The 18887-nt window shown below is 56.0% G+C and overlaps 5 protein-coding genes across 5 annotated transcripts; 2 read left to right on the forward strand and 3 right to left on the reverse strand.

The window, feature by feature from the left end:
* Positions 1-376: 376 nt before the first annotated feature.
* On the reverse strand, positions 377-2681 carry SETTUDRAFT_152841 (uncharacterized protein; the record flags this gene model as incomplete). The annotated part of the gene is made up of 2 exons (XM_008022668.1): positions 377-509; positions 562-2681. 2 exons carry the CDS (start codon positions 2679-2681, stop codon positions 377-379), a joined length of 2253 nt encoding a protein of 750 aa, XP_008020859.1.
* Positions 2682-3857: 1176 nt separating this feature from the next.
* Positions 3858-8337, reverse strand: SETTUDRAFT_152842 (uncharacterized protein; the record flags this gene model as incomplete). Its single annotated transcript, XM_008022669.1, has 3 exons — positions 3858-7023; positions 7077-7536; positions 7767-8337. 3 exons carry the CDS (start codon positions 8335-8337, stop codon positions 3858-3860), a joined length of 4197 nt encoding a protein of 1398 aa, XP_008020860.1.
* Positions 8338-9144: 807 nt separating this feature from the next.
* Positions 9145-11009, reverse strand: SETTUDRAFT_162380 (uncharacterized protein). Its single transcript, XM_008022670.1, has 3 exons — positions 10608-11009; positions 9725-10560; positions 9145-9671 (listed from the first exon to the last, which is right to left on the reverse strand). Exons 1-3 carry the CDS (start codon positions 10972-10974, stop codon positions 9309-9311), a joined length of 1566 nt encoding a protein of 521 aa, XP_008020861.1. The 5' UTR covers positions 10975-11009; the 3' UTR covers positions 9145-9308.
* Positions 11010-14060: 3051 nt separating this feature from the next.
* Positions 14061-16541, forward strand: SETTUDRAFT_162381 (uncharacterized protein). Its single transcript, XM_008022671.1, has 6 exons — positions 14061-14285; positions 14342-14432; positions 14486-14737; positions 14870-14966; positions 15115-15608; positions 15658-16541. Exons 1-6 carry the CDS (start codon positions 14202-14204, stop codon positions 16344-16346), a joined length of 1707 nt encoding a protein of 568 aa, XP_008020862.1. The 5' UTR covers positions 14061-14201; the 3' UTR covers positions 16347-16541.
* Positions 16542-16978: 437 nt separating this feature from the next.
* On the forward strand, positions 16979-18399 carry SETTUDRAFT_162382 (uncharacterized protein). The gene is made up of 2 exons (XM_008022672.1): positions 16979-17462; positions 17603-18399. The coding sequence occupies exons 1-2, from the start codon at positions 17330-17332 to the stop codon at positions 18229-18231; spliced, it is 762 nt and encodes a 253-aa protein (XP_008020863.1). The 5' UTR covers positions 16979-17329; the 3' UTR covers positions 18232-18399.
* The last annotated feature ends 488 nt before the right edge of the window (positions 18400-18887 follow it).

Consider the following 18887-nt stretch of genomic DNA (forward strand, 5'->3'; position numbering starts at 1 on the left):
AAGGAGAATAACCCGGAAAAAAAAGAAGAAGGGGGGGTAGAAGATCATGCAGAGGTAAATCGCCCACAAGCTCGTGAATGTTGAGTTTGGGCGATGCTGTTGATGACGTCCGACATTCCAATCAAGGAGTCAGTCGTCAGAAGAGGTATCGTAGTCGACTTACCTCGAGTTTCAAGATAAGCCGACAATGTAAAAGGGGACATCGAATCGTAAGGAACTTTTGGGGTACAATCGGTCATGAAAGCCATCCCGTGTCGTGAGAAAACCATTACCCATGCGCCGTTCGCCGTTCAAGGAAATCATGCGACCATCATAACTTGCTGCCGTTCGAGAGAATCGAGGACCGAACCCTACTCGTAGGCAACTAGAAAGAGGTTTAAGCCTTCTCCTCTTTGGACTCTTCCTTGGGGGCTTCCTTCTCAGGCTCACCCTCTTTGTTCTTGACGTATTCGTCATAGACGCTCATAGCCTCGTCAACCTTGGCGCGCAGGGCAGCCTCGTCCGAAGTGCTAGGTACGTTAGTATGACAGACAGTTGAAAGACGGGTAAGGGGATACGTACAGGTTGATCAGCTCACTGTTGTCCATCTCGAGAAGCATACCGGTGATCTTGCCAGCAAGCTCGGGCTGCATCTCAGCAATCTTGGGGTAGAGAGCCTCACCGAGCATTTGCTTCTGCTGACCGGGAGCAGCACCGCTCAGAGCGCTCATGTCGACACCAGCGCCAGCGGGACCGCCGCGTCCGCCCTGAGGATAGCCGGGCATGGGAGACTGACCAGGTCGGCCGCCCTGGGGCATGCCGCCGCGACCAGCACCCTGAGGAGGGAAGCCCTGACCGCCGCGCATACCAGGACCGCCAGCCATGGGGACCTGAGGCATACCGGGCATAGGAGCCATGGGAACACCGCCACGGCCACCACGTCCACCCATGGCCTGCTGTGCGGCCTGTGCCAGTTGCATGTACTGCTGGTTCATGTAAGGAGGGAAAGCACCAGGAGCCATGCCGGGTGGCATGTACATAGGAGGCATCTGCTGGCCGTTGGGACCGCCGCGACCACCTTGCTGGCCAGGCATGCCAGCGGGGAAGCCAGCGCCACGGCCACCTTGTTGGCCGGGCATACCGGCAGGGAAGGGCATCTGACCACGGCCGCCAGCGGGGAACATCATGGGCTGCTGGCCAGGTGCGATGAACATCTGAGGAATACCACCAAACTGCTGCTGCTGTTGCTGCTGCATGCGGAGCTGGTTGCGAGCCTGGATAGTAGCCTCGAGCTGGTTCTTGCGAACATCCTTGCGCTGGGCAAGGGCGACGTAAAGGGGCTTGCCCTCAATCATCTTCTGGTTCATCTCGGTGACGGCCTTGGTAGCCTCATCGGGGTTGCTGAAGCAGACGAAACCGAAGCCCTTGCTCTTACCGAGAATCTTCTTCTCACCCTTGATGGTCACCTTCTCGCCGGGCTTGTTCTCGCCCTTGTCGTCAGAGCCGTCCTTGGACTCTTCGGCATTCTCGGCATCCTTGGACTCCTCCTTGGACTCCTCCTTCTTCTCGTCGGCAGGGGTCTCGGAGCGCTCAGCGGGCATGGCATCGCGCATGACCTTGGCGGAGGTGATGGTACCGAAAGGAGTGAACATGTCGCGCAGCTTCTCGTCGTCGACATCGTCGTTGAGGTTCTTGATGTACAGGTTGACACCCTGGTACTTGGACTGCTTCTCGAGACGAGCAGCCTCGTACTGCTTGCGCAGCTCCTCCTCACGCTCATGCTTCTTTTGCGCGCGGCCGACATAGAGCTTCTGACCACGGAAGTCGGTGTCGTTGAGGGCGTCGACGGCGGCAGAAGCAGCCTCGTGCTTGATGTAGTTGACAAAACCGAACCCGCGGCTCTTGCCCTGCTCGTCGCGAGCAATGGAGGCAGATGTGATGTCACCGTGCTTCTCAAAGAGCTCACGGAACTCCTCGTCAGAGACGTCGAGGTCAATGTTCTTGACGTAGATGTTGGTGAAGTTGGCCTTCATCTCCTCGAACTTACTCATGCGCTCCTTCTTGGGGATGTGGTGGCCGACAAAAACCTTCTTCTCGTTCAGCAACATGCCGTTGACGTGCTTGATGGCGTTGTTAGCGGCCTCGGCAGTCTCGTAGTGTACGAATCCATAGCCCTTTGAGTTGCCGAGCTCGTCCTGAGCAACCTTGCAGCTGAGAATGTTACCAAAAGCGGCAAACGTGTCGTGGAGCGCCTTGTTGTCGATAGCGTGGTCCAGGTTCTTGATGAAGACGTTGCCCTGGCCAGTCTTGCGCAGAGCGGGGTCGCGCTGAGACCACATGATGCGGCACGGCTTGCCCTTGATAACAGTGTAGTTCAACTCCTCGAGGGCCTTCTCGCCGTCCTCAGAGCTGTTGTAGTTAACATAGGCGTAACCGAGCGAGCGACGGGTAACAGCGTCACGGCAGACACGGATGGAAGCGACTTGGCCAATGGAGGAGAACAGCTCGAAGAGCATGGCCTCGGTGACGGAGGGGTCGAGTTCTCCGACATAGAGCGAGGCCGAGTTCTGGTTGTGGGCGGGGGCGGCAGAGGTGGGCGTGGGGGCTTCGCCCTGAGCAGCAGCGACGTTGGTGTTGATTTGAGCGCCGTTGGCGTCAGCACCGTCCTGGACGGGTGTGGTCGAGTTTGCGACTTCAGACATGGTGTCTATCTGCAGGGCGGGGTGTTAGTCGAGAGGGGGGGTTGTGAGCCTGAATATTGCGGGCGGGCACAGGCGCAACCTTGGGCGGGTGGGCTCGCTTCGCCAAAAAGTTTCTCGGACACTCACCTAAACCTTCCTAGAAACGCAACAGGAGATGTGCGGGGTAACAGAGGCAGGCAGAGCGGTCCAAGAGCACGAGGGGCTGCGGACGCACTGATACCTTCTTCTGGCGAAAAAGGTGGGATCAAGCAAAGAGGTCTGTCGGGTGCAAAGCGACAGGGAAAAGACGAAGAAGTTGGCGGGGAGGGGTCGTCGTCGGACGGGCTTTTCTTGTTGTTTTCTGTATTTTTTTGTTTCTTTTTGTGTTATGAACGGTCCACTGGGAACCGAGGCTGGGAGAGCTGGTGAGTGCTGTTGGGGTGGGTAAGCGTTTGAGGTGAGAGACACAACGAGGTCGTCAGTCTTTATGGGCAGGTGTGTGCGGCGTTTTTTTGGCGGGCCCGTGCGCCGCCGGCTAGCCGGTTCAGGGCAGCGCGGTCAAGGCGGTGAATGAAAGAGCCCTGCGATAAGACGGACAATCAAGATGAAAGGGCAGACAACGACGTGATGGCCACGAGATGCTAGATGGTGAGGTCAAGAATGATTGCCGACATGGCATCTATCCCAGCGAGCATCTATCGCAGACCTGCATAAAAATTATCATCACAGCGAGCCCTGTACATCACATGTCAGATACGTGCCCCGGCAAAGAAGTGACATGGTAGATGACAGGTAAGCACCGTGGCATGTGTGCCATGCAGGTGGCTATACGGAAAAGGGGAAGTAGGCACTTCGCGTACCTTTTGGAGGGGGGCATGCACAGCAGAGTATTACACGGCGGGTAGTACGATGAGGGGTACTCCCTGTCGACCAGATACCCTGGTGTAGCAGGCATCCACGAACTGCAGAACGAGGCACAGCATACATGCACCATGCACACCAGTTGAAGAACGATATTGTCAGACGGCAGCAATCACGCCGCCCAACCTTATCCATGTCATAGCCAGAACGCTGCCGAATAGTACTCCTAGTAACCAACGGCTGCCCAAACACATATTTCAAACGGGTATCGCTACTGTACGTAAATGCGGAAAAGTCGCCCAGTCATATCATATACCAAATATCCATGTACGCCAATCACTCCCGTAAACTGTCATCCCAACCCCCTTGCTCAGTGAGGTGGTCTTCCACGCGTCGTTTGCAGTCTTCCAAGCCCTGTCCCAGCGCCTCATTCCACTGGCTCTCCACCAGTCCGACCTTCTCCTTGAGATCGTCGGTCAATCGTCTTTCCTCATCAGCCCGAATGGCTTTCATTTCTTGATTCACTCCGGCTAAATCTTCGCCCTCGAGCAGTCTCTGCGTCTCAAGGAGCCGTGATCCAGCCGTCATGACTCCCGTCTTGACTTCGTGCAACAGACACAACAAGTTGATCTGCGACTCGATAAACTGATACGCAGAACGACCAGCGTGCGCCAAGAGAGTGTATAGATACTGCAGTGGGTAGTCGTGGTATGCTGGTGTCTCCTCGTACTCTTGTGGTGGCACCAGGACCCCGAAGCCGTGAAGGACTCGAGGCACCTGCTGAACAATTTCAAGTAGTCCGGGCGCGATGTCCCAGAATGCAGACAGCTGAGCCTCGACTCCTCGGGTAACGTTTTGCTCGATGATGTTCATAAAGTCTTCGTATCGCTTGAGCGTCTCCTTCTCAAACGTAACTTTGCGATCCTGTCCATCCCGCTGGAAGAAGGTTGTCGCTTCCTTCACCTTTTGTTCATTATTGGTCTGAACATAGGGCAAGACAATAATGTCTCGGTAGAGGTCGTTGCGCTCGTCCTCGAGCTCAAACATCTCCTTGTGTAATTGTTCCCGCGCCTCGAAAAGCCACTTCAGCAAAGTAAGCATTTCAAGAAGCTCGGGTTTCTCGTCGCCCTCTTCTTGCGTCTGGTTAGGATTTGGTTCCTGTGCCTCGCTAGTCAAACGTCCTTTGAGGTGCTCCATGGATGCTGTAGCCTTTGTAATGCGCTCACAAAACATAGCATGGAGTGGATTCGCCACTTCGGCCTGGAACGTGTCGAATATCCATTGGACTACATCTTGCGCCCTTTGATGCTCGCGGCCTTCAAAATCTGCCTCGACCTTGGCTGCATCCGCAAACGTCATGACGCCGTTGCGGACATTATCCTGTATGTTGTATCTGAGTTGCGCGCGTCGATCAGACAAAGACACATTCTCCTGCTCCTTTCGTGCCTCAATCTTCGTATTGAACTTTGCCTTTGTACCCTTAACTTCATCAAGCTCCGACAGGGTTCGCAAGCTGCTTCGGATACTGGCCAGGTCGGGGTGGCTATTGTTAACTGCGGGATGATGTCGCGGGTAGGGTGGCGGGAGTGTGACAAGTCTCGAGACATCTAGTTTGTCCGGGTCAGGTGTTGCTGTGGCAGACCTGGGGTAGTAACCATAACCGGGCTGTTGCAGCGGCTGCTGGCTGTCTTCGTGTAGGCCAACCTTCTCTGGAGGGTATTCGTTGGGTCCGTACGCTGGTCGACTACTGGATTCGCCTCGCTGGCTTGGCATGTTCATGTTCTCGCCTGCCCACTGCAGGTTTTCACGAGCTTCTTTGGGCAGGCTCATGTACTTGGACTCCCTCTTGCTCCGCTCGAGCCTTCTACCACCACCCACTCCTGACGACCCACCATCGCTCTCCCACCAGCGACTGGCAGACCGGCCTCTAGAATCCTGCTCATCGGGAATGGTACTCATCGCCATGCTGGGGATAGGCGAGAGCGAAGGATGGTAGTTGTTGGCCCAAGATACATCCCGAGCTTTCTGGCTAGAGGCACTAGAGGGAGATGCAGGTTCTGTGTGCGGGGTGAAGTTGCCAGTAGATGATGCGGGGCTGGCAGCAGTTGTTGGCATCGAGTTGGAGAAGCGTGTATCAGGAGATTCGCCTGCGACGGAGCCTTGAGACCTTTTGCTAGCATGTCCAGCAGGTGTATTTTGCGTGTTTGGCGTAACCGATCTGCGCCCCGAATTGCCATAGGAGCGCCACATATCCCTCGTCAAATCCATAATGTCGCCGGCCATGGCATCGAAGGCTCCAGAGTAGCGATCCCGGCGGAGTCGAGATTCAGTCACAATAAACTCTGCAAACAACTCGAGTCTGTCCTGGTCTGTCTCGGCGGCCATTTCCTTTTCAATAAATTGTCGATGGCGCTCCATGGCAGCACGAGCGAAAGAATGAGTACCTGCTGGTCTTGGCGTAGTCACTGCGGAATCATGGCCCCCGACACGCGAGCCGCTTGGAGTATTCATGACCGATTCACTGGCAGCTTCTGATTGATGGGTCAGGCCTGCATCTCTCTCGTCGCCATAGGGATGGAGTGGTGGGGTAGGCAGTGCCTTTGAAGGGAACGGGGCTGGAGCTTTCTGGGCTGAACGACTGAGATGTTCCATACCTGGCGAAAACGGTGGTGTTGGGGCACTCGCAGGCAGGGCTTTTGACGGCGCATCGACTCGAGGCGTAGAGTTTGTTGAACCAGAATCTTCAAAAAGACTGCCACTTCTTGGTGACTTGAGGGCTCCAGCGCTCCTAGGAGTGCTTCTGGTTACTGCACCACGACGGGTCAAGCCACCTTCGGGCGTTCCCAAGTCAAGATTGGCGGGCTTTGCAGCTTCAGCACCCAAGTCTTGCGCCCATGGATTGTTGTTTGGTTCTGCTCGCTGTTCGCGAGCCGCTCGGCTCTCACTCCTTCGCTCGCGGATCCCTCGTGTACTAGCGTCGTGTCTTTTTGGAGTGCTGTACAGGGTACTGCCCGAGCCTGATGTTGGACCAGAAGAGATTGAGATGTTTTCGCTCTCTGATGGTGGGGGTTGTTCGGAAGAGCGGACGGAAGGGTGACTCGTGTCAATGTATAGACCATGAGCTGTTGGAGACCTTGGGCGCACATTTGCAGACTCATCCTGCCAACCCATGGGTGTTGGTGGAATCGGCGTCAGTGTCGTTTGGCCGGGTCTTCTTGTTGGGGGTGCTGAAGGCAGAATGGGCACTCGGCTGGAGCTCGCCTCTGCCCCAGGTCCCATGCTCTGCGATCTCGAACTGCTAGGAGGGGGGCCAGGCGGGGGCGGGGGTAAGGGCACATTACGGTTCCAGCTTCCTGACGGGACGATGGGGGATTCGTCAATTGGTGTGCGAGTTTCGTAGCCTGGTACGCCAGCAGAAGCCGCCCTTCGAGAGGTAGGCGGTCTGACGGGGGAATGCGTGTCGGGACTGTACCGTCGCTCCACAAATGCGTTTGTCATGTAGCTACCCCAATGTAAGTCTAGGCAATGCATAATCTCGTCTAACCATGGGCGTACCTCGAAGCAGCTCGCTGGGCAACCAGCCCGGGAGAAGCCGGTGCTCTCTGGATTGCATCAGAAGTACTAATGTGAAGCGCGTCAATGTTGCTCGGCGCAGGGCTGTGGTCACTGTTGCGATTCCGAAATGACGAAAGACTGAATTTCGAGGTCAATTTGTCGCGCGACACGGACCGGCCTGTGCCGTTTCTTCCTGGAGGCGGCGGAAACTGTTGGTTCGATGTTATGCTCGTCGCACTCGAGGGTATGACCATGGAGCCAGGGCGGCTGTGGTACCCTGAAACGGGGCGTGCAGATGACGGATTGCTGCTTGGTGGCGGCGGAGGAGGAGGAGGAGGGGGAGGATGCGGGAAGGTGTTTGCAGAGAGCTGCGGCGACGAAGTGTTGCTGGTGCTAATGGACTGCGAAATGTTTGGATTCTGGCCAGGCGAGTAGGGGGGTGGAGGGGAAGGCATCGAAGCTGGCACTGTTAGCATCACACGTCTTCCGGCGTCGACTGTCTCGAGCCATTGGAGCGAGAGGAATGGACGAGAGGAAATGCACAAGACCACAAGATGCTCGGCACAAGATTGGCTCCATGCTTTGGAGGGGAAGAAGCGGAAGAAGACGAGGAAAAAGGAAAAAGTACGTCTACGGATTCTGCTACATAGGGCGGGGGTGCGGGAGCAAGGGAAAACGGCGAGTCTGTACCTTCCATGCCCGTCACATCATGGAGCCTCGAGGGCACCGACAGCTGGTTGTGCTGGACATGGTGTCCACCAACGGGCGTGCCCCGCGACCATTGCTGCGGATTGTAGGGGGCGGCGGGAGCGGCGCCCCTCATGGCCATGGGTGAAGCGGGCGCAACGGGAGAGGGCGCATACGGAGAGGGCGTGAGCGAGGGCGAGAAGGGCAGGCTCAGCGACGAGGCCGTGGCGGGCGTCGAGGCATGCAGATAGGAGGGGGCGGCGGGAGCGGCGCCCCTCATGGCCATGGGTGAAGCGGGCGCAACGGGAGAGGGCGCATACGTCGAGGGCGTGAGCGAGGGCGAGAAGGGCAGGCTCAGCGACGAGGCCGTGGCGGGCGTCGAGGCATGCAGATAGGAGGGGGCGGCGGGCTGGGGCGGGGCCAAGGTGGTGTTGAGCAGCGGCGGCTGGACGGCGAAGCGCCTGGGAGATATCTGGGGCGCGTGGAGGTGCGAGGGATGCGGTGAGGGCGGCGGCGGCGGCAGTCTGGGAGAGGGCGGCGGGGCGGCATGGTGATAGACATGGTCTGAGGCCATAGCGACTAATGGCGCTGGTTAGCTGCGCCCGGCGGAGTCGGTCACCTCTGGCGGGAGGGCGATGGCGGCAGCTCAGGCTCTGGCGGGCAAGGGTGCTGGGTCATGCTGTGTCGAGTGAGTGTTGAGTGAAGATGGGACGCGAGGGCGTCACGGACGGGCGGCGGGCGTCTAGGCCGCAAGCAGTATCGACGGTCGAGGACTGGTCTTGGGCCGGGTCTTGACTTTTGCTTGTCCAGCGAATGGGCGCCGCTTCATGCACTCGACGGCTGCACCATCCCTGTCGGTCGACCGCACGTCGGCGGCTACGCAGAGAACATGGCCTGTTGCGACGGGCTGGCCGTCTGCTGAGACTGCTCCTTCGGGCCGCCGCGCAAGAAGACAGGCAGGATAGTAGTGGCAGCATGCTGTATACTGTACACCTACAGCAGCAGTAAGTAGGCCTGCCGCTAGTCAACACCATGGCTCCCCACACGACGCCACGATATAAATAGCACCCGCCCATCCAACAGCCATGCACATGCACATGTGCATGCAGCCCGCCGCGGCCCACTCGCTCGTGCGAACCCTCACGCTCCAACACCGCAAACTCTCGTCGCCACCCACTTGCTGTCTTGTCGCTGACGCAAATCCCTCGCTTCCATTTATATGTCGGCCATGGCCCCTTGGTGGTCTTGCCGCCCATTACACATGCTGATGCACTCTTCAACCCCCGTCGTCCATGGACGCGCGAGACAGGCTGGCAAATTCCCCTCCGAGGAAACGGTTATTATTACTTGCATAATCCTGACGCCTCTGTATCCACTTCGCTAATCGTGCGCCCGTCTTACTGCAACTCCCACTCCCTCAACATGCATGCTTGCTCCAATCCTCCCACACCACGTGCTGGTTGTGTCTATACCATATGCAATCCATCCTCAGTGCCCTGTAACGCCGCGCTCAAATGCCCAATCCGCAACACCATCATGCCCCGCCTACTTGTCGTCTTTGCCCTTGGGCTCCGCTTCCGCCTCATCCTCGTCATCCTTGCTCCCCTTCTTCTCTTCCTTTCTGCGCCGCTCCTTTCGCAGTGCCTTTTGCACCTTCTCGTCTTTTTCCTCTTGCAGCTCGTCCCACTCAACGTCGTACTCATTGGCAACAGCCTTGATTTCCTTGCGGAGAGCGTTGCCGTCGTCAATCAGCGCCTCCCATTTGCGCACGTCAAAGTTGTGCTGCTGGTAGAGCTTCTGCTGTCGACGGGACACGGTAAAGTTCATCGCTGACCGGTAGCTGACTTCGCGGTTGTGATACAGGAACCACACGTAACCTCCAATCAGCGTGGAAAGGCCAACGAGATACTGCGAGCGTGTTAGCCGTGCACAACAAACACAAACGAAGACAATAGCCCTACCGTTACTGGCTCCATGACATCCCATCCCAGCTCAGTCTGGAACGTCAGGTAGTAGACAACGCACCACCATCCCACAATACCCCCAAAGCCAGCCATGGCCACCCTCTTGGCTGCCGCTTGCGCCAACTCATCACACTCCTTCTTGATGTCCGCCATGGCGCTGATCTTCTTTGATGTCTTGCGCAACCGCATCCGCAGATAGTAAGTTCGATCGTTGAAACTGGGCACACCAACCCGTATCTCTTCTGGTGCGCCTTCAATGTCAATCGCAAACTCTTGTCCTCGCGCGGCATCGCGGATAAAGTCGCCAATCTCCGTCGACGACGACCATCGCACAAACCTGCGCTGTCCCTGCTTGTCTGCCGGAGCTTCGTGGCCTTGGCCAGAGTATGACTCTACTCCTCCTTTTCCAGGTCCTCCTCGAAGCTCTTCTGCTTCTTCGGGCGTTTTCCTGTCCCGGCTGCTCAGCTTGCCCGTCTTGTGAACCTTGCCGTCGATGCGAATCTCATCAACCTGCTCAAAGTCCTCTTCCCCATCCTGCTGCCTCAAGCTCTCCGTTTCGCTGCTCACTGGGGTTTTCTGCGTCTCCTCTGGCGTCGCATCATTTTGTACCGAGTCTTCGGCGCGAAAGTATATATTGGGCTGTCGCTCACGACCTTGCTTGTCCTTGATGGTGGGAAGCTCGGCTTGGATAAGTCGCTCGAGATAGGAAATAGGCTGCTGCGGGTGTACCAGGAGCGCCAATGGCTCCATATCCTTGCGGTCGGTATTTTGGTCCGTGGTCGTGAGTGGGAGAATGATCTTGAGCATTCGCGACGGCGTAGTCAGCAGTTTTCCTGTCCATGTTAGCCATTGGTTTTTGCATGCATCAACAAAAACATGCCCTTGGTCATGGCCCCAGCACTCCTCTGTCGCGCAACAGGTGGCGTATCGCTTCCTTCCCTGTGCCATGGCGTGCGTATCTGCTTGCCCTTGTCTTCCCTAAGCTTCTTTGCAAAGTGCTCCTTCTCTTCCTCTGTAATGTTCTCATTGAGCTCTGCGGCAGGCCTGGCATTGCTGTTGGAGTAGTCGTATTTCTCCTTTGCTATGTCTGAGCGTCGCGGTCTGGTTGTTAGGCTGCGAAGCTGTGAGGAAGTGCCGTGTCGTATCGATGCAATGGGACGACTACGTGCAAGCAGGGGTGCGCAACGGGCGGAAGGGAGCGTCGTGACGCGAGAGAGCGAGGCCAGCGCTGACAGTCCATGTCTCATGATCGCTAAATTGACAGGTTGATGCTACCATCTCGCAGTGTAGACTAGGAGGACGCGAACCGTGTTTCTGCTGTCAACACATGTCATAGCAAGTCTAAGGGAGCTGCACGCGACAAGCAGGGTTACAGAATGACGACCTGACATACGTCATAGCCCATGGTCAAAGTGGCAGTCGCAGTGGCTTGAAACTGTGGCGGTGATGCTCTGCCACATTCCAACTTCGCCAGAGCCTCATCCTCAAGACTTCCGGCTAGCTAACCTCCGAACCCGAATCCTGCAAAGAGCCTGGGTTAGCGTGGTAAGGATCACGGCATTAGTGTGAAGATCCGCACAGAGTCTAAAACTCTTTGCATGTGGATACCAAGAGGCTATTACTACATCTCCGAGGTTTTCGCGAGTGGTTGGGCATGTGGCAAATATTAGGTTTGTTACGGCCAACCTTTTTTTCCGAGATAGCTGTGATGCAAGTCTTGGGCCATGGCAATATCAACGAATGAAACGCCTTGTTCCTGTGTCAAAGCAACGCGCGTCTTACTCTAGATGCAGAAGATGATACAAACTGCACAACTATATTCCCCCTGCACGCCGTGGTAGTGCCGATACATAGAAGACAAACCAGTAGACTCGGGCCTTTGGCTCGGAATAGCTGCCCTCAACAAGAAGTTTTCGGTCTACTTGTTGCAAAAGCACGGTTTTCGCGAGAAGCTCTTGGTGAAGTCATATGTTCATTCCAATATATGGATTTCAGACCCGTGAAAGATTTCGTTTTTGTTGTCCAAATACTTGTCATAGCAGAAAGACCAAGTACATGTAGCTCTCTGGGTGTTGTGCTCTGCATCTGCACATGCGAATCCAATATGCTAGTGATAGCATGTATATGGCGAGTTGATGCCGGTCAACTTTGCAAGGTCATCACCATCCAATTCGAGTACTTGTTTTGAACACTCTTTGTGAGACTGACGACTTGCTTTTTGTGGGTACCGTTCCAGCACGACACAACCGGAAATGCCGAACAGACGTACACTGAGCGGAGTGTGCTTGAAACAAGAGGCGTAAAAGAAAAGATAGTGATTGTGCACCAGGTGCAGCCGAGGAAGAATCAGTATATGGCTGCGTGTTAGGCCGTGGGGTGATATTGGATGTTTGAACTAACAGGAGCTAGCTTGCCAGAATTTCCCAAAAGGCGCACCCTACTCGGTCACCCACATGTGTTCCTGATGATCCGTTTGTTTTCCCGTCGCTATAGATTGGGAGCGGGCTGCATACTCCAAGGGGCTAGATGTAGTCCTTCTTTTCTTTTTCTCCAACAGCTGCATGAGGGGGGCATATTCATAGCGCAAGGGGCAAGCCACATGGTATCGCTAACAACGGACCGATGCCGGCACGCATCGTGCCATAGTGCATATCGCGTGTGGTCTTGGTACGGCTGTTGGTTGGCGCCCGCATTTTTGGACCTTGTGAAGCTGAGAGGGTGGATTTGGAAATACAGAAACGCTAGAAAGGCTAGCCGGATTGCAGGTATTGGCGATTGGGGCTGGCCGTCGTACTATTTCGGGCGTGGCATATGTAGACAGCAGACAGGTACACCTAAGGCTTGCGGCATGGCAAGACGTCACCAACTGTTGCGGGGTGTTTCAAACAGCCACAGGCCGTTGCGCGTCGCTAGATGCATGTGCATGCAGGCTGACGGCGCCGGCGTAAGAGCAGTGTTGGCACCTGGACGGCTTGTTGCATGGGAGGTGTGTTTTCCATGTAGAGTGTTTGTTGGCGTTATTGGAATGGTTGTCCAAGAGAGGAAGAAACAAACAGCGGCAGCAAGCGACCCTCGCGGGCGGGTCCAAGATCTCGATTGCGACGGCTTCCCCGGTGGCGCATGGTGGCTGAGCGCGGCCCACGCTGAAGAACAAAGAAATGGCCTAAATTGGCGATGCAGTCGCACACACAGTAGGTGTAAGCGAGGTGATTTGTTCTCCGGGGATGGTGCAGCAAAAGCCGTTGGCGCGTCAGTCGTATAGGGAGAGAGGAGGGGTGTGTGTGAGGGGAGTGGTGTGGTGTGCATGCTGGAGTCAGTTTCCTGGGTAAAACACGCGGGCTCGGGCATGTAGCGACGACCCGATTGGGCATGTAGCGACGACCCGATTGGGCCTAGCGCCGCCGACCCTTGGAGGCCTGTTTGCTGGGCCCTCAGCACGCAGCACGCAGCACGCAGCAAAGAGCGCAATGGCGCACCGCCGTCTTACCAACCACGGGATACACGGCCGCGACACGCAGGGAGCGCCCACGGTGAGCATACGCGCAGGTGTATGTAGCAGTAGGCGTGCATGTCCATGTATGCATGCCGGCGAGGCAGCGCTGCAGCATGTGGGCGGGCACAGGGCTGGGCATGGGCAATCTCCACTTGGCGGTGCTGAAAAAAACATTAACGCGACTAGGACAGTCTCGGTGAACCGTTGCTGGACTGGGCATAGCCGCGCAGCTGGTGACGGAATTGCATTTGCAATCGGTCAATTGCGCCATGCGGTGGCAGTGGGCAGCCTTGATAACGGCGATTCGTCCAAGATAGCAGAGGCGAATTCCACAAGGCCCGCGGTGGCAGAGCGATGCGGCTGTTCGGCGGGCTCCGCACCCGCGCGCTGCAGAGACAGGCTGGAGAGATAGGCATCGGCTGGCGGCGGCGGCCCTGGCAAAAGCACATGGGGGGCGCCGGGCGCGTGTGCTGTAGTGGTCGCAACAGGCGAGGTGCCGTGCGGGACATTCACTCTGGCATTCACTCTGCTTCCCCAACCGGGCACTGGGACCCAGCAAGCAGCCGGCCGCCTTCACGCGCAGCCCTCCGAGGCCGCCCTGGCCTAGCCCTCCGCCATGTGGGCTCGCGCGGGCTGTCAGGCTATGCCCGCTCGAGCAAAGTTTGATCGTCGTCGAACGGCTTTGGGCCTCGCCGCCTGCCCTTATCTTTCTGGTGCGGCAGCATGCTCGATGCCCCTTCGACCCTGGCCCACCTGTAACACCCATTCACTCTTTACTTAAAAGCCCCAGCCGCCCTCTCTCTGCCCTCACCGGCCTACCCGGCAGAGCTTGACGCCGATCCCTCTCGCTGCTTGGTCCACTTTGCCGCAGCCCTACGCTGCAACCACCCCCCACACACGCACCCACGCACACACACACACGCTCGCACGCGACCTTGAAATTGGCCCTCCTCCCCACGGATTCATCCATATTCCTGCATCATGTCTGGCTTCATCCACAAGCTCAATGGCGCCGTCGCCAGCTCCATTGTCGGCAAGTACTTCCGCCTCGAGGGGTCCGGCCATGTACGTATATCAACTGTCCTTGTCTATATGCTCGACATGCGCTGACCCCGCGACAGCCCAAGGAGCGCAAGGGAAGCTACTTCACGACCGAGTTCCGCGCTGGTCTGGCTACCTTCTTTGCCATGGCCTACATCATCTCTGTCAACTGTATGTCAGCCGCGCCGTTGTGTTGACCCTCGTCGTCTGACGACCATGTACAGCATCCATCGTGTCCGACAGTGGTGGCACATGCGTCTGCCCTGGACTTCCTAATGACCCCATCTGTGAGACCAACGCCGAGTACGCGCTGTGCGTCCAGGAGATTAAGCGCGATCTTGTCACCGCGACAGCTGCCATTTCCGCTTTGACTTCCTTCTGCATGGGCTTGTTCGCCAACATGCCCATTGCCCTAGCCCCTGGAATGGGCCTGAACGCCTACTTTGCCTACACTGTCGTTGGTTTCCATGGCACAGGTACGTCAAACACCGCCGCCGCCGCCCTGCCCGACTGCGCATCCTATCATGTGGTTGCCTGAGCCCATCGCCTCAAGGGCCCCATGATGTACCAACTGGCCCCCGTACAACGTTGCTGATTGTTTTTTCTAGGAATGGTACCCTACCAGGTTGCACTCACTGCCGTCTTTGTCGAGGGTTTCGTTTTTGTTGGTCTTACTATGCTTGGTATTCGGCAATGGCTTGCAAGGTATGTCAATCGCAACCATGCGCGCATTGGTTCGCTTCTGCCATATGTCAATGTTATACAGCTTGGTTCAGGCCAATACAGCATAACAAAGACCTGTCTGGCAATACACGACGTTCATCTAGTGTGAGTGAGCTAACATGACAACCAGGGCTATCCCCGCAAGTATCAAACTCGCTACTGGTGTCGGCATTGGACTTTACCTCACCATCATCGGTCTCGCATACTCTGCTGGTATCGGTCTCATCACTGGCGCCACGTCAACCCCCCTCGAATTGGCCGGTTGTATTGCCTCGGAACAAGTCAATGGCGTTTGCCCAGGAAGCACCAAGATGAGGAGCCCAACCATGTGGATTGGCATCTTCTGCGGCGGTATCCTTACTGTCATGCTGATGCTCTACCGCGTCAAGGGCGCCATCATTATCGGTATCCTCCTGGTTTCCATCATTTCCTGGCCCCGCCCGACCAGTGTGACCTACTTCCCGCACACCCCGACGGGTGACTCTGCGTTTGAGTTCTTCAAGCAGGTGGTTACGTTCCACCCGATTAAAAGGATCTTGGCTGTTCAGGAGTGGGACGTCTCGGCACATGCCGGTCAATGGGGTCTCGCGTTCATTACCTTCCTCTATGTCGATATCCTCGATTGTGAGTTGCACATGGCACAGGCTTTGGGTTTCTGTACTAACATGCTCAGGCACCGGTACCCTCTACTCCATGGCTCGCTTCTGTGGCGCCATCGATGAGCGCACTCAGGATTTCGAAAACTCGTCCATCGCATACTCTGTCGACGCTATTGGTATCTCGATTGGCTCGCTCATGGGCTGCCCTCCCGTCACTGCGTACATTGAGTCGGGTGCTGGTATTTCCGAGGGAGGCAAGACTGGACTTACTGCCATGTTTACGGGTTTCTGCTTCTTCATAGCCATCTTCTTCGCGCCCATCTTTGCCTCGATTCCGCCCTGGGCCACTGGCTGCACGCTCGTCATTGTCGGTTCGCTCATGGCTACTTCGGCCAAGGACATCAACTGGCGTTACCTGGGCGATTCCATCCCTGCTTTCCTCACCATTGCAGTCATGCCCTTTACCTACTCTATCGCCTATGGCCTGATTGCCGGTATCTGCTCCTACCTCCTCATCAACACTACGGTCTGGCTCATTGAGATTGCATCTGGCGGTCGTATTGTCCCACCAAACAAGGATGAGAAGGAGCACTGGACATGGCGCTTGGAGGGAGGTTTCTTGCCTCCATGGGTGCGGAGGCTCGCCGGTGGAAAGTTGGGCTTGAGCAAGAACAGCCCAGAGACGGTGGGCGTTGCGGAGCCCCGCAGTGCCGGCAGCTCTGCTCATGGCGACAAGGAGTTTGTCACTGACAAGCAGATGTAACTGGATTTGTTTTTTGTTTTAGCGCCAGGGCTGCCTTTTTACAGCTGAAGTTGACAATGTTTCCAAGTTTGTGTATTTTATAGCGACATTGGCATCTCGGTTACGTATAGAGGCACGACACGGAAGCCGGCAGCCCAGGACACCGACATGTGTTCTTCGATTATACCCTCACTTGTACCTGCTACTGAATCAGAATTTCTTTGAAATGTATCCACACATCAAGCTTGACTGATGTTTTTGCTGGCCATTCCTTTTGGATGACGACTGCATTCTCGCCTGCGAAGAAGACGTGGTGCGCTCAGGTAGCATCCACTACATGGACTAAGCAAATCTCGAGTCATCAGCCATACAGCAGCGAGAATTGGTGTCTGATGTCTGGCACCTCTCACCAGCGCACACATATCGGCAGTCGGAGCCATGCGTCAGGATCGGAGCGGCGGGGCGCGTCGCACCGATGCAGGGAAAACGCCGAGGCATGTGCATATGACCACCCCTCCATCTATCAATGGTGACATCGGAACCTGGCACGGCGGTTCCGCAGATAATCACAAGATAAAAACTTCCGACCCCAGCCCCGGCCTCTTTGTCTTTGCAATTGAACTCACCACCACCTTTCCACACACACCCACACGTCTTGCGGCACGCGAAACAACGACCGGCCGAATCGCCCCCCACCCACGTGCATAGCTGCTCAGCTCCAGAGAGAAAAAAAGACCAGGGCTCCCCAGGCAAGACGCACACCCGGTGGCTTACGGCATCCCTTCTCCAAGCAGGAAACGACCAGGAAACGACGCTTGCAAGGCGTACGGGCCGAGCCAATAGCCGCGGTAATCTATCGGGGGCGATTTGTTTAAGAAGGGCGGGTGGGTATATACGCCTTGCCGCCGCCGCCTCCGCCGCCGCCGCCGCTGCGTGAGAAAGAAAGAGAAGAACAAAGAAACACGCACATACACATACACAACACATATATATATACCGGCGATATGACTGCAGTGCTCGAGAACGGGCTGCCTGCCAACGGCACAAATGGCGTCAACGGAAATGTGGATCAGCTGGCGAATCCGACACCTTCACACCCGGCATTCGACTCGATACCGGATGTGATACAAGCGTTTGGTACGCTCTCTTTTGCGTCTTCTTCTTAGTCTTGTCTTTGTTGCGCATGCGCAATGATGATAGCACTACCACTACTACATGTACCCCCCCACCTGTGTCAAGAGAAGACTGAACTAACGGGGGTCGTCGTGTGTATGCAGCCAATGACGAATTTGTCATCGTGCTGGACTCGCCGTCGCGCGAGAACGAAGGCGACCTGATTATCGCGGCGTCAGCGCTGACACCGGCCAAAGCCTCGTTCATGATCCGCTACAGCTCAGGCTACATTTGCGCGCCGCTGCCCGTGTCGCGCGCCGCGGCGCTGCACCTCCCGCAGATGGTAGCCGACAACGCGGATCCCAACCGCACTGCCTACGCCGTCAGCATCGACGCCGCGGACCCCTCCGTCTCCACGGGCATCTCGGCCCACGACCGCAGCCTGACGTGCCGCATGCTGGCCGACCCCGCGGCCAAAGCATCCCACTTTAGGAGACCAGGCCATATCCTGCCGCTGCAGGCTCGCGACGGCGGCGTCAGAGAGCGCAGGGGACACACCGAGGCTGCAGTCGATCTCTGCAGGCTCGCCGGCAAGCAGCCCGTCGGCGTCATTTGCGAACTCATCACCGACGGACACGAGGTCCCCGGCAAGCCTGAGCTCGTTGGCGGCGGCATGATGCGCAGGGACGAGTGTCTGGCCTTTGGCAAGAAGTGGGGGATCAAGGTGTGTACTATTGACGACATGGTCAAATATATCGAGGCGAATGAAGGTGTTTTGGGCGCTGTGTCGTAGGTATAATCTACAAACTCTTTTTATTTTCTACAAGCAAAAGTGTATATGGGGGTTTTCTTATTTTCTTCTCTTGGGTGAGCAATATATCATGATTCTATGTAAACAACTTGTTTGGAAAGACAAAGGTACAAAAAAACAGAATTCACTTTTAAAACATGGTTTTTGGTGTTGCTATTTTGCGTATTACCAGAGAGAAAATAAACATGTTACTAGAAATAGTTATGTTTTTTTTTTTTTTTTGTTCCATTAGAGTCTAGTGAGCTCGAGGCTATGTAAGACTTTGGCCGAGGCCGTTCTAACTAGATTTATTTACAAATACGAGTTTGTGCTTGAAGTGTGTCTGTGGTGCTTCGGCCTTTGTCTAGGTAAGCGATAGCTATCGCTTACTAGACGCCTAGTGCTAAAGAGCATTTTGATAACAGAAAGAGATGTTAGAAAGCAAAGCAATCCTCCAGCGGGCTCTTTTAGGGATAAAAAGAAAAAGTTTCGACTTAGGTAGTTTTAATGAGTAACTCTCTCGTTCATTTTTAATGAGTCTTCATCTCAAGTTTTAGTGAGTAACTCTCTCGTTTCGACTTAGTGCCCAGCGAGTAGCAGCTGTCTTGGCGTTTCGAACTTGGTGCTTCTACAGGAGGTAACTAGTCTCTGTATCAGCG

The sequence above is a fragment of the Exserohilum turcica genome (assembly GCF_000359705.1).
Source record: "Exserohilum turcica Et28A unplaced genomic scaffold SETTUscaffold_1, whole genome shotgun sequence".
In the NCBI taxonomy this organism is placed as follows: domain Eukaryota; kingdom Fungi; phylum Ascomycota; class Dothideomycetes; order Pleosporales; family Pleosporaceae; genus Exserohilum; species Exserohilum turcicum.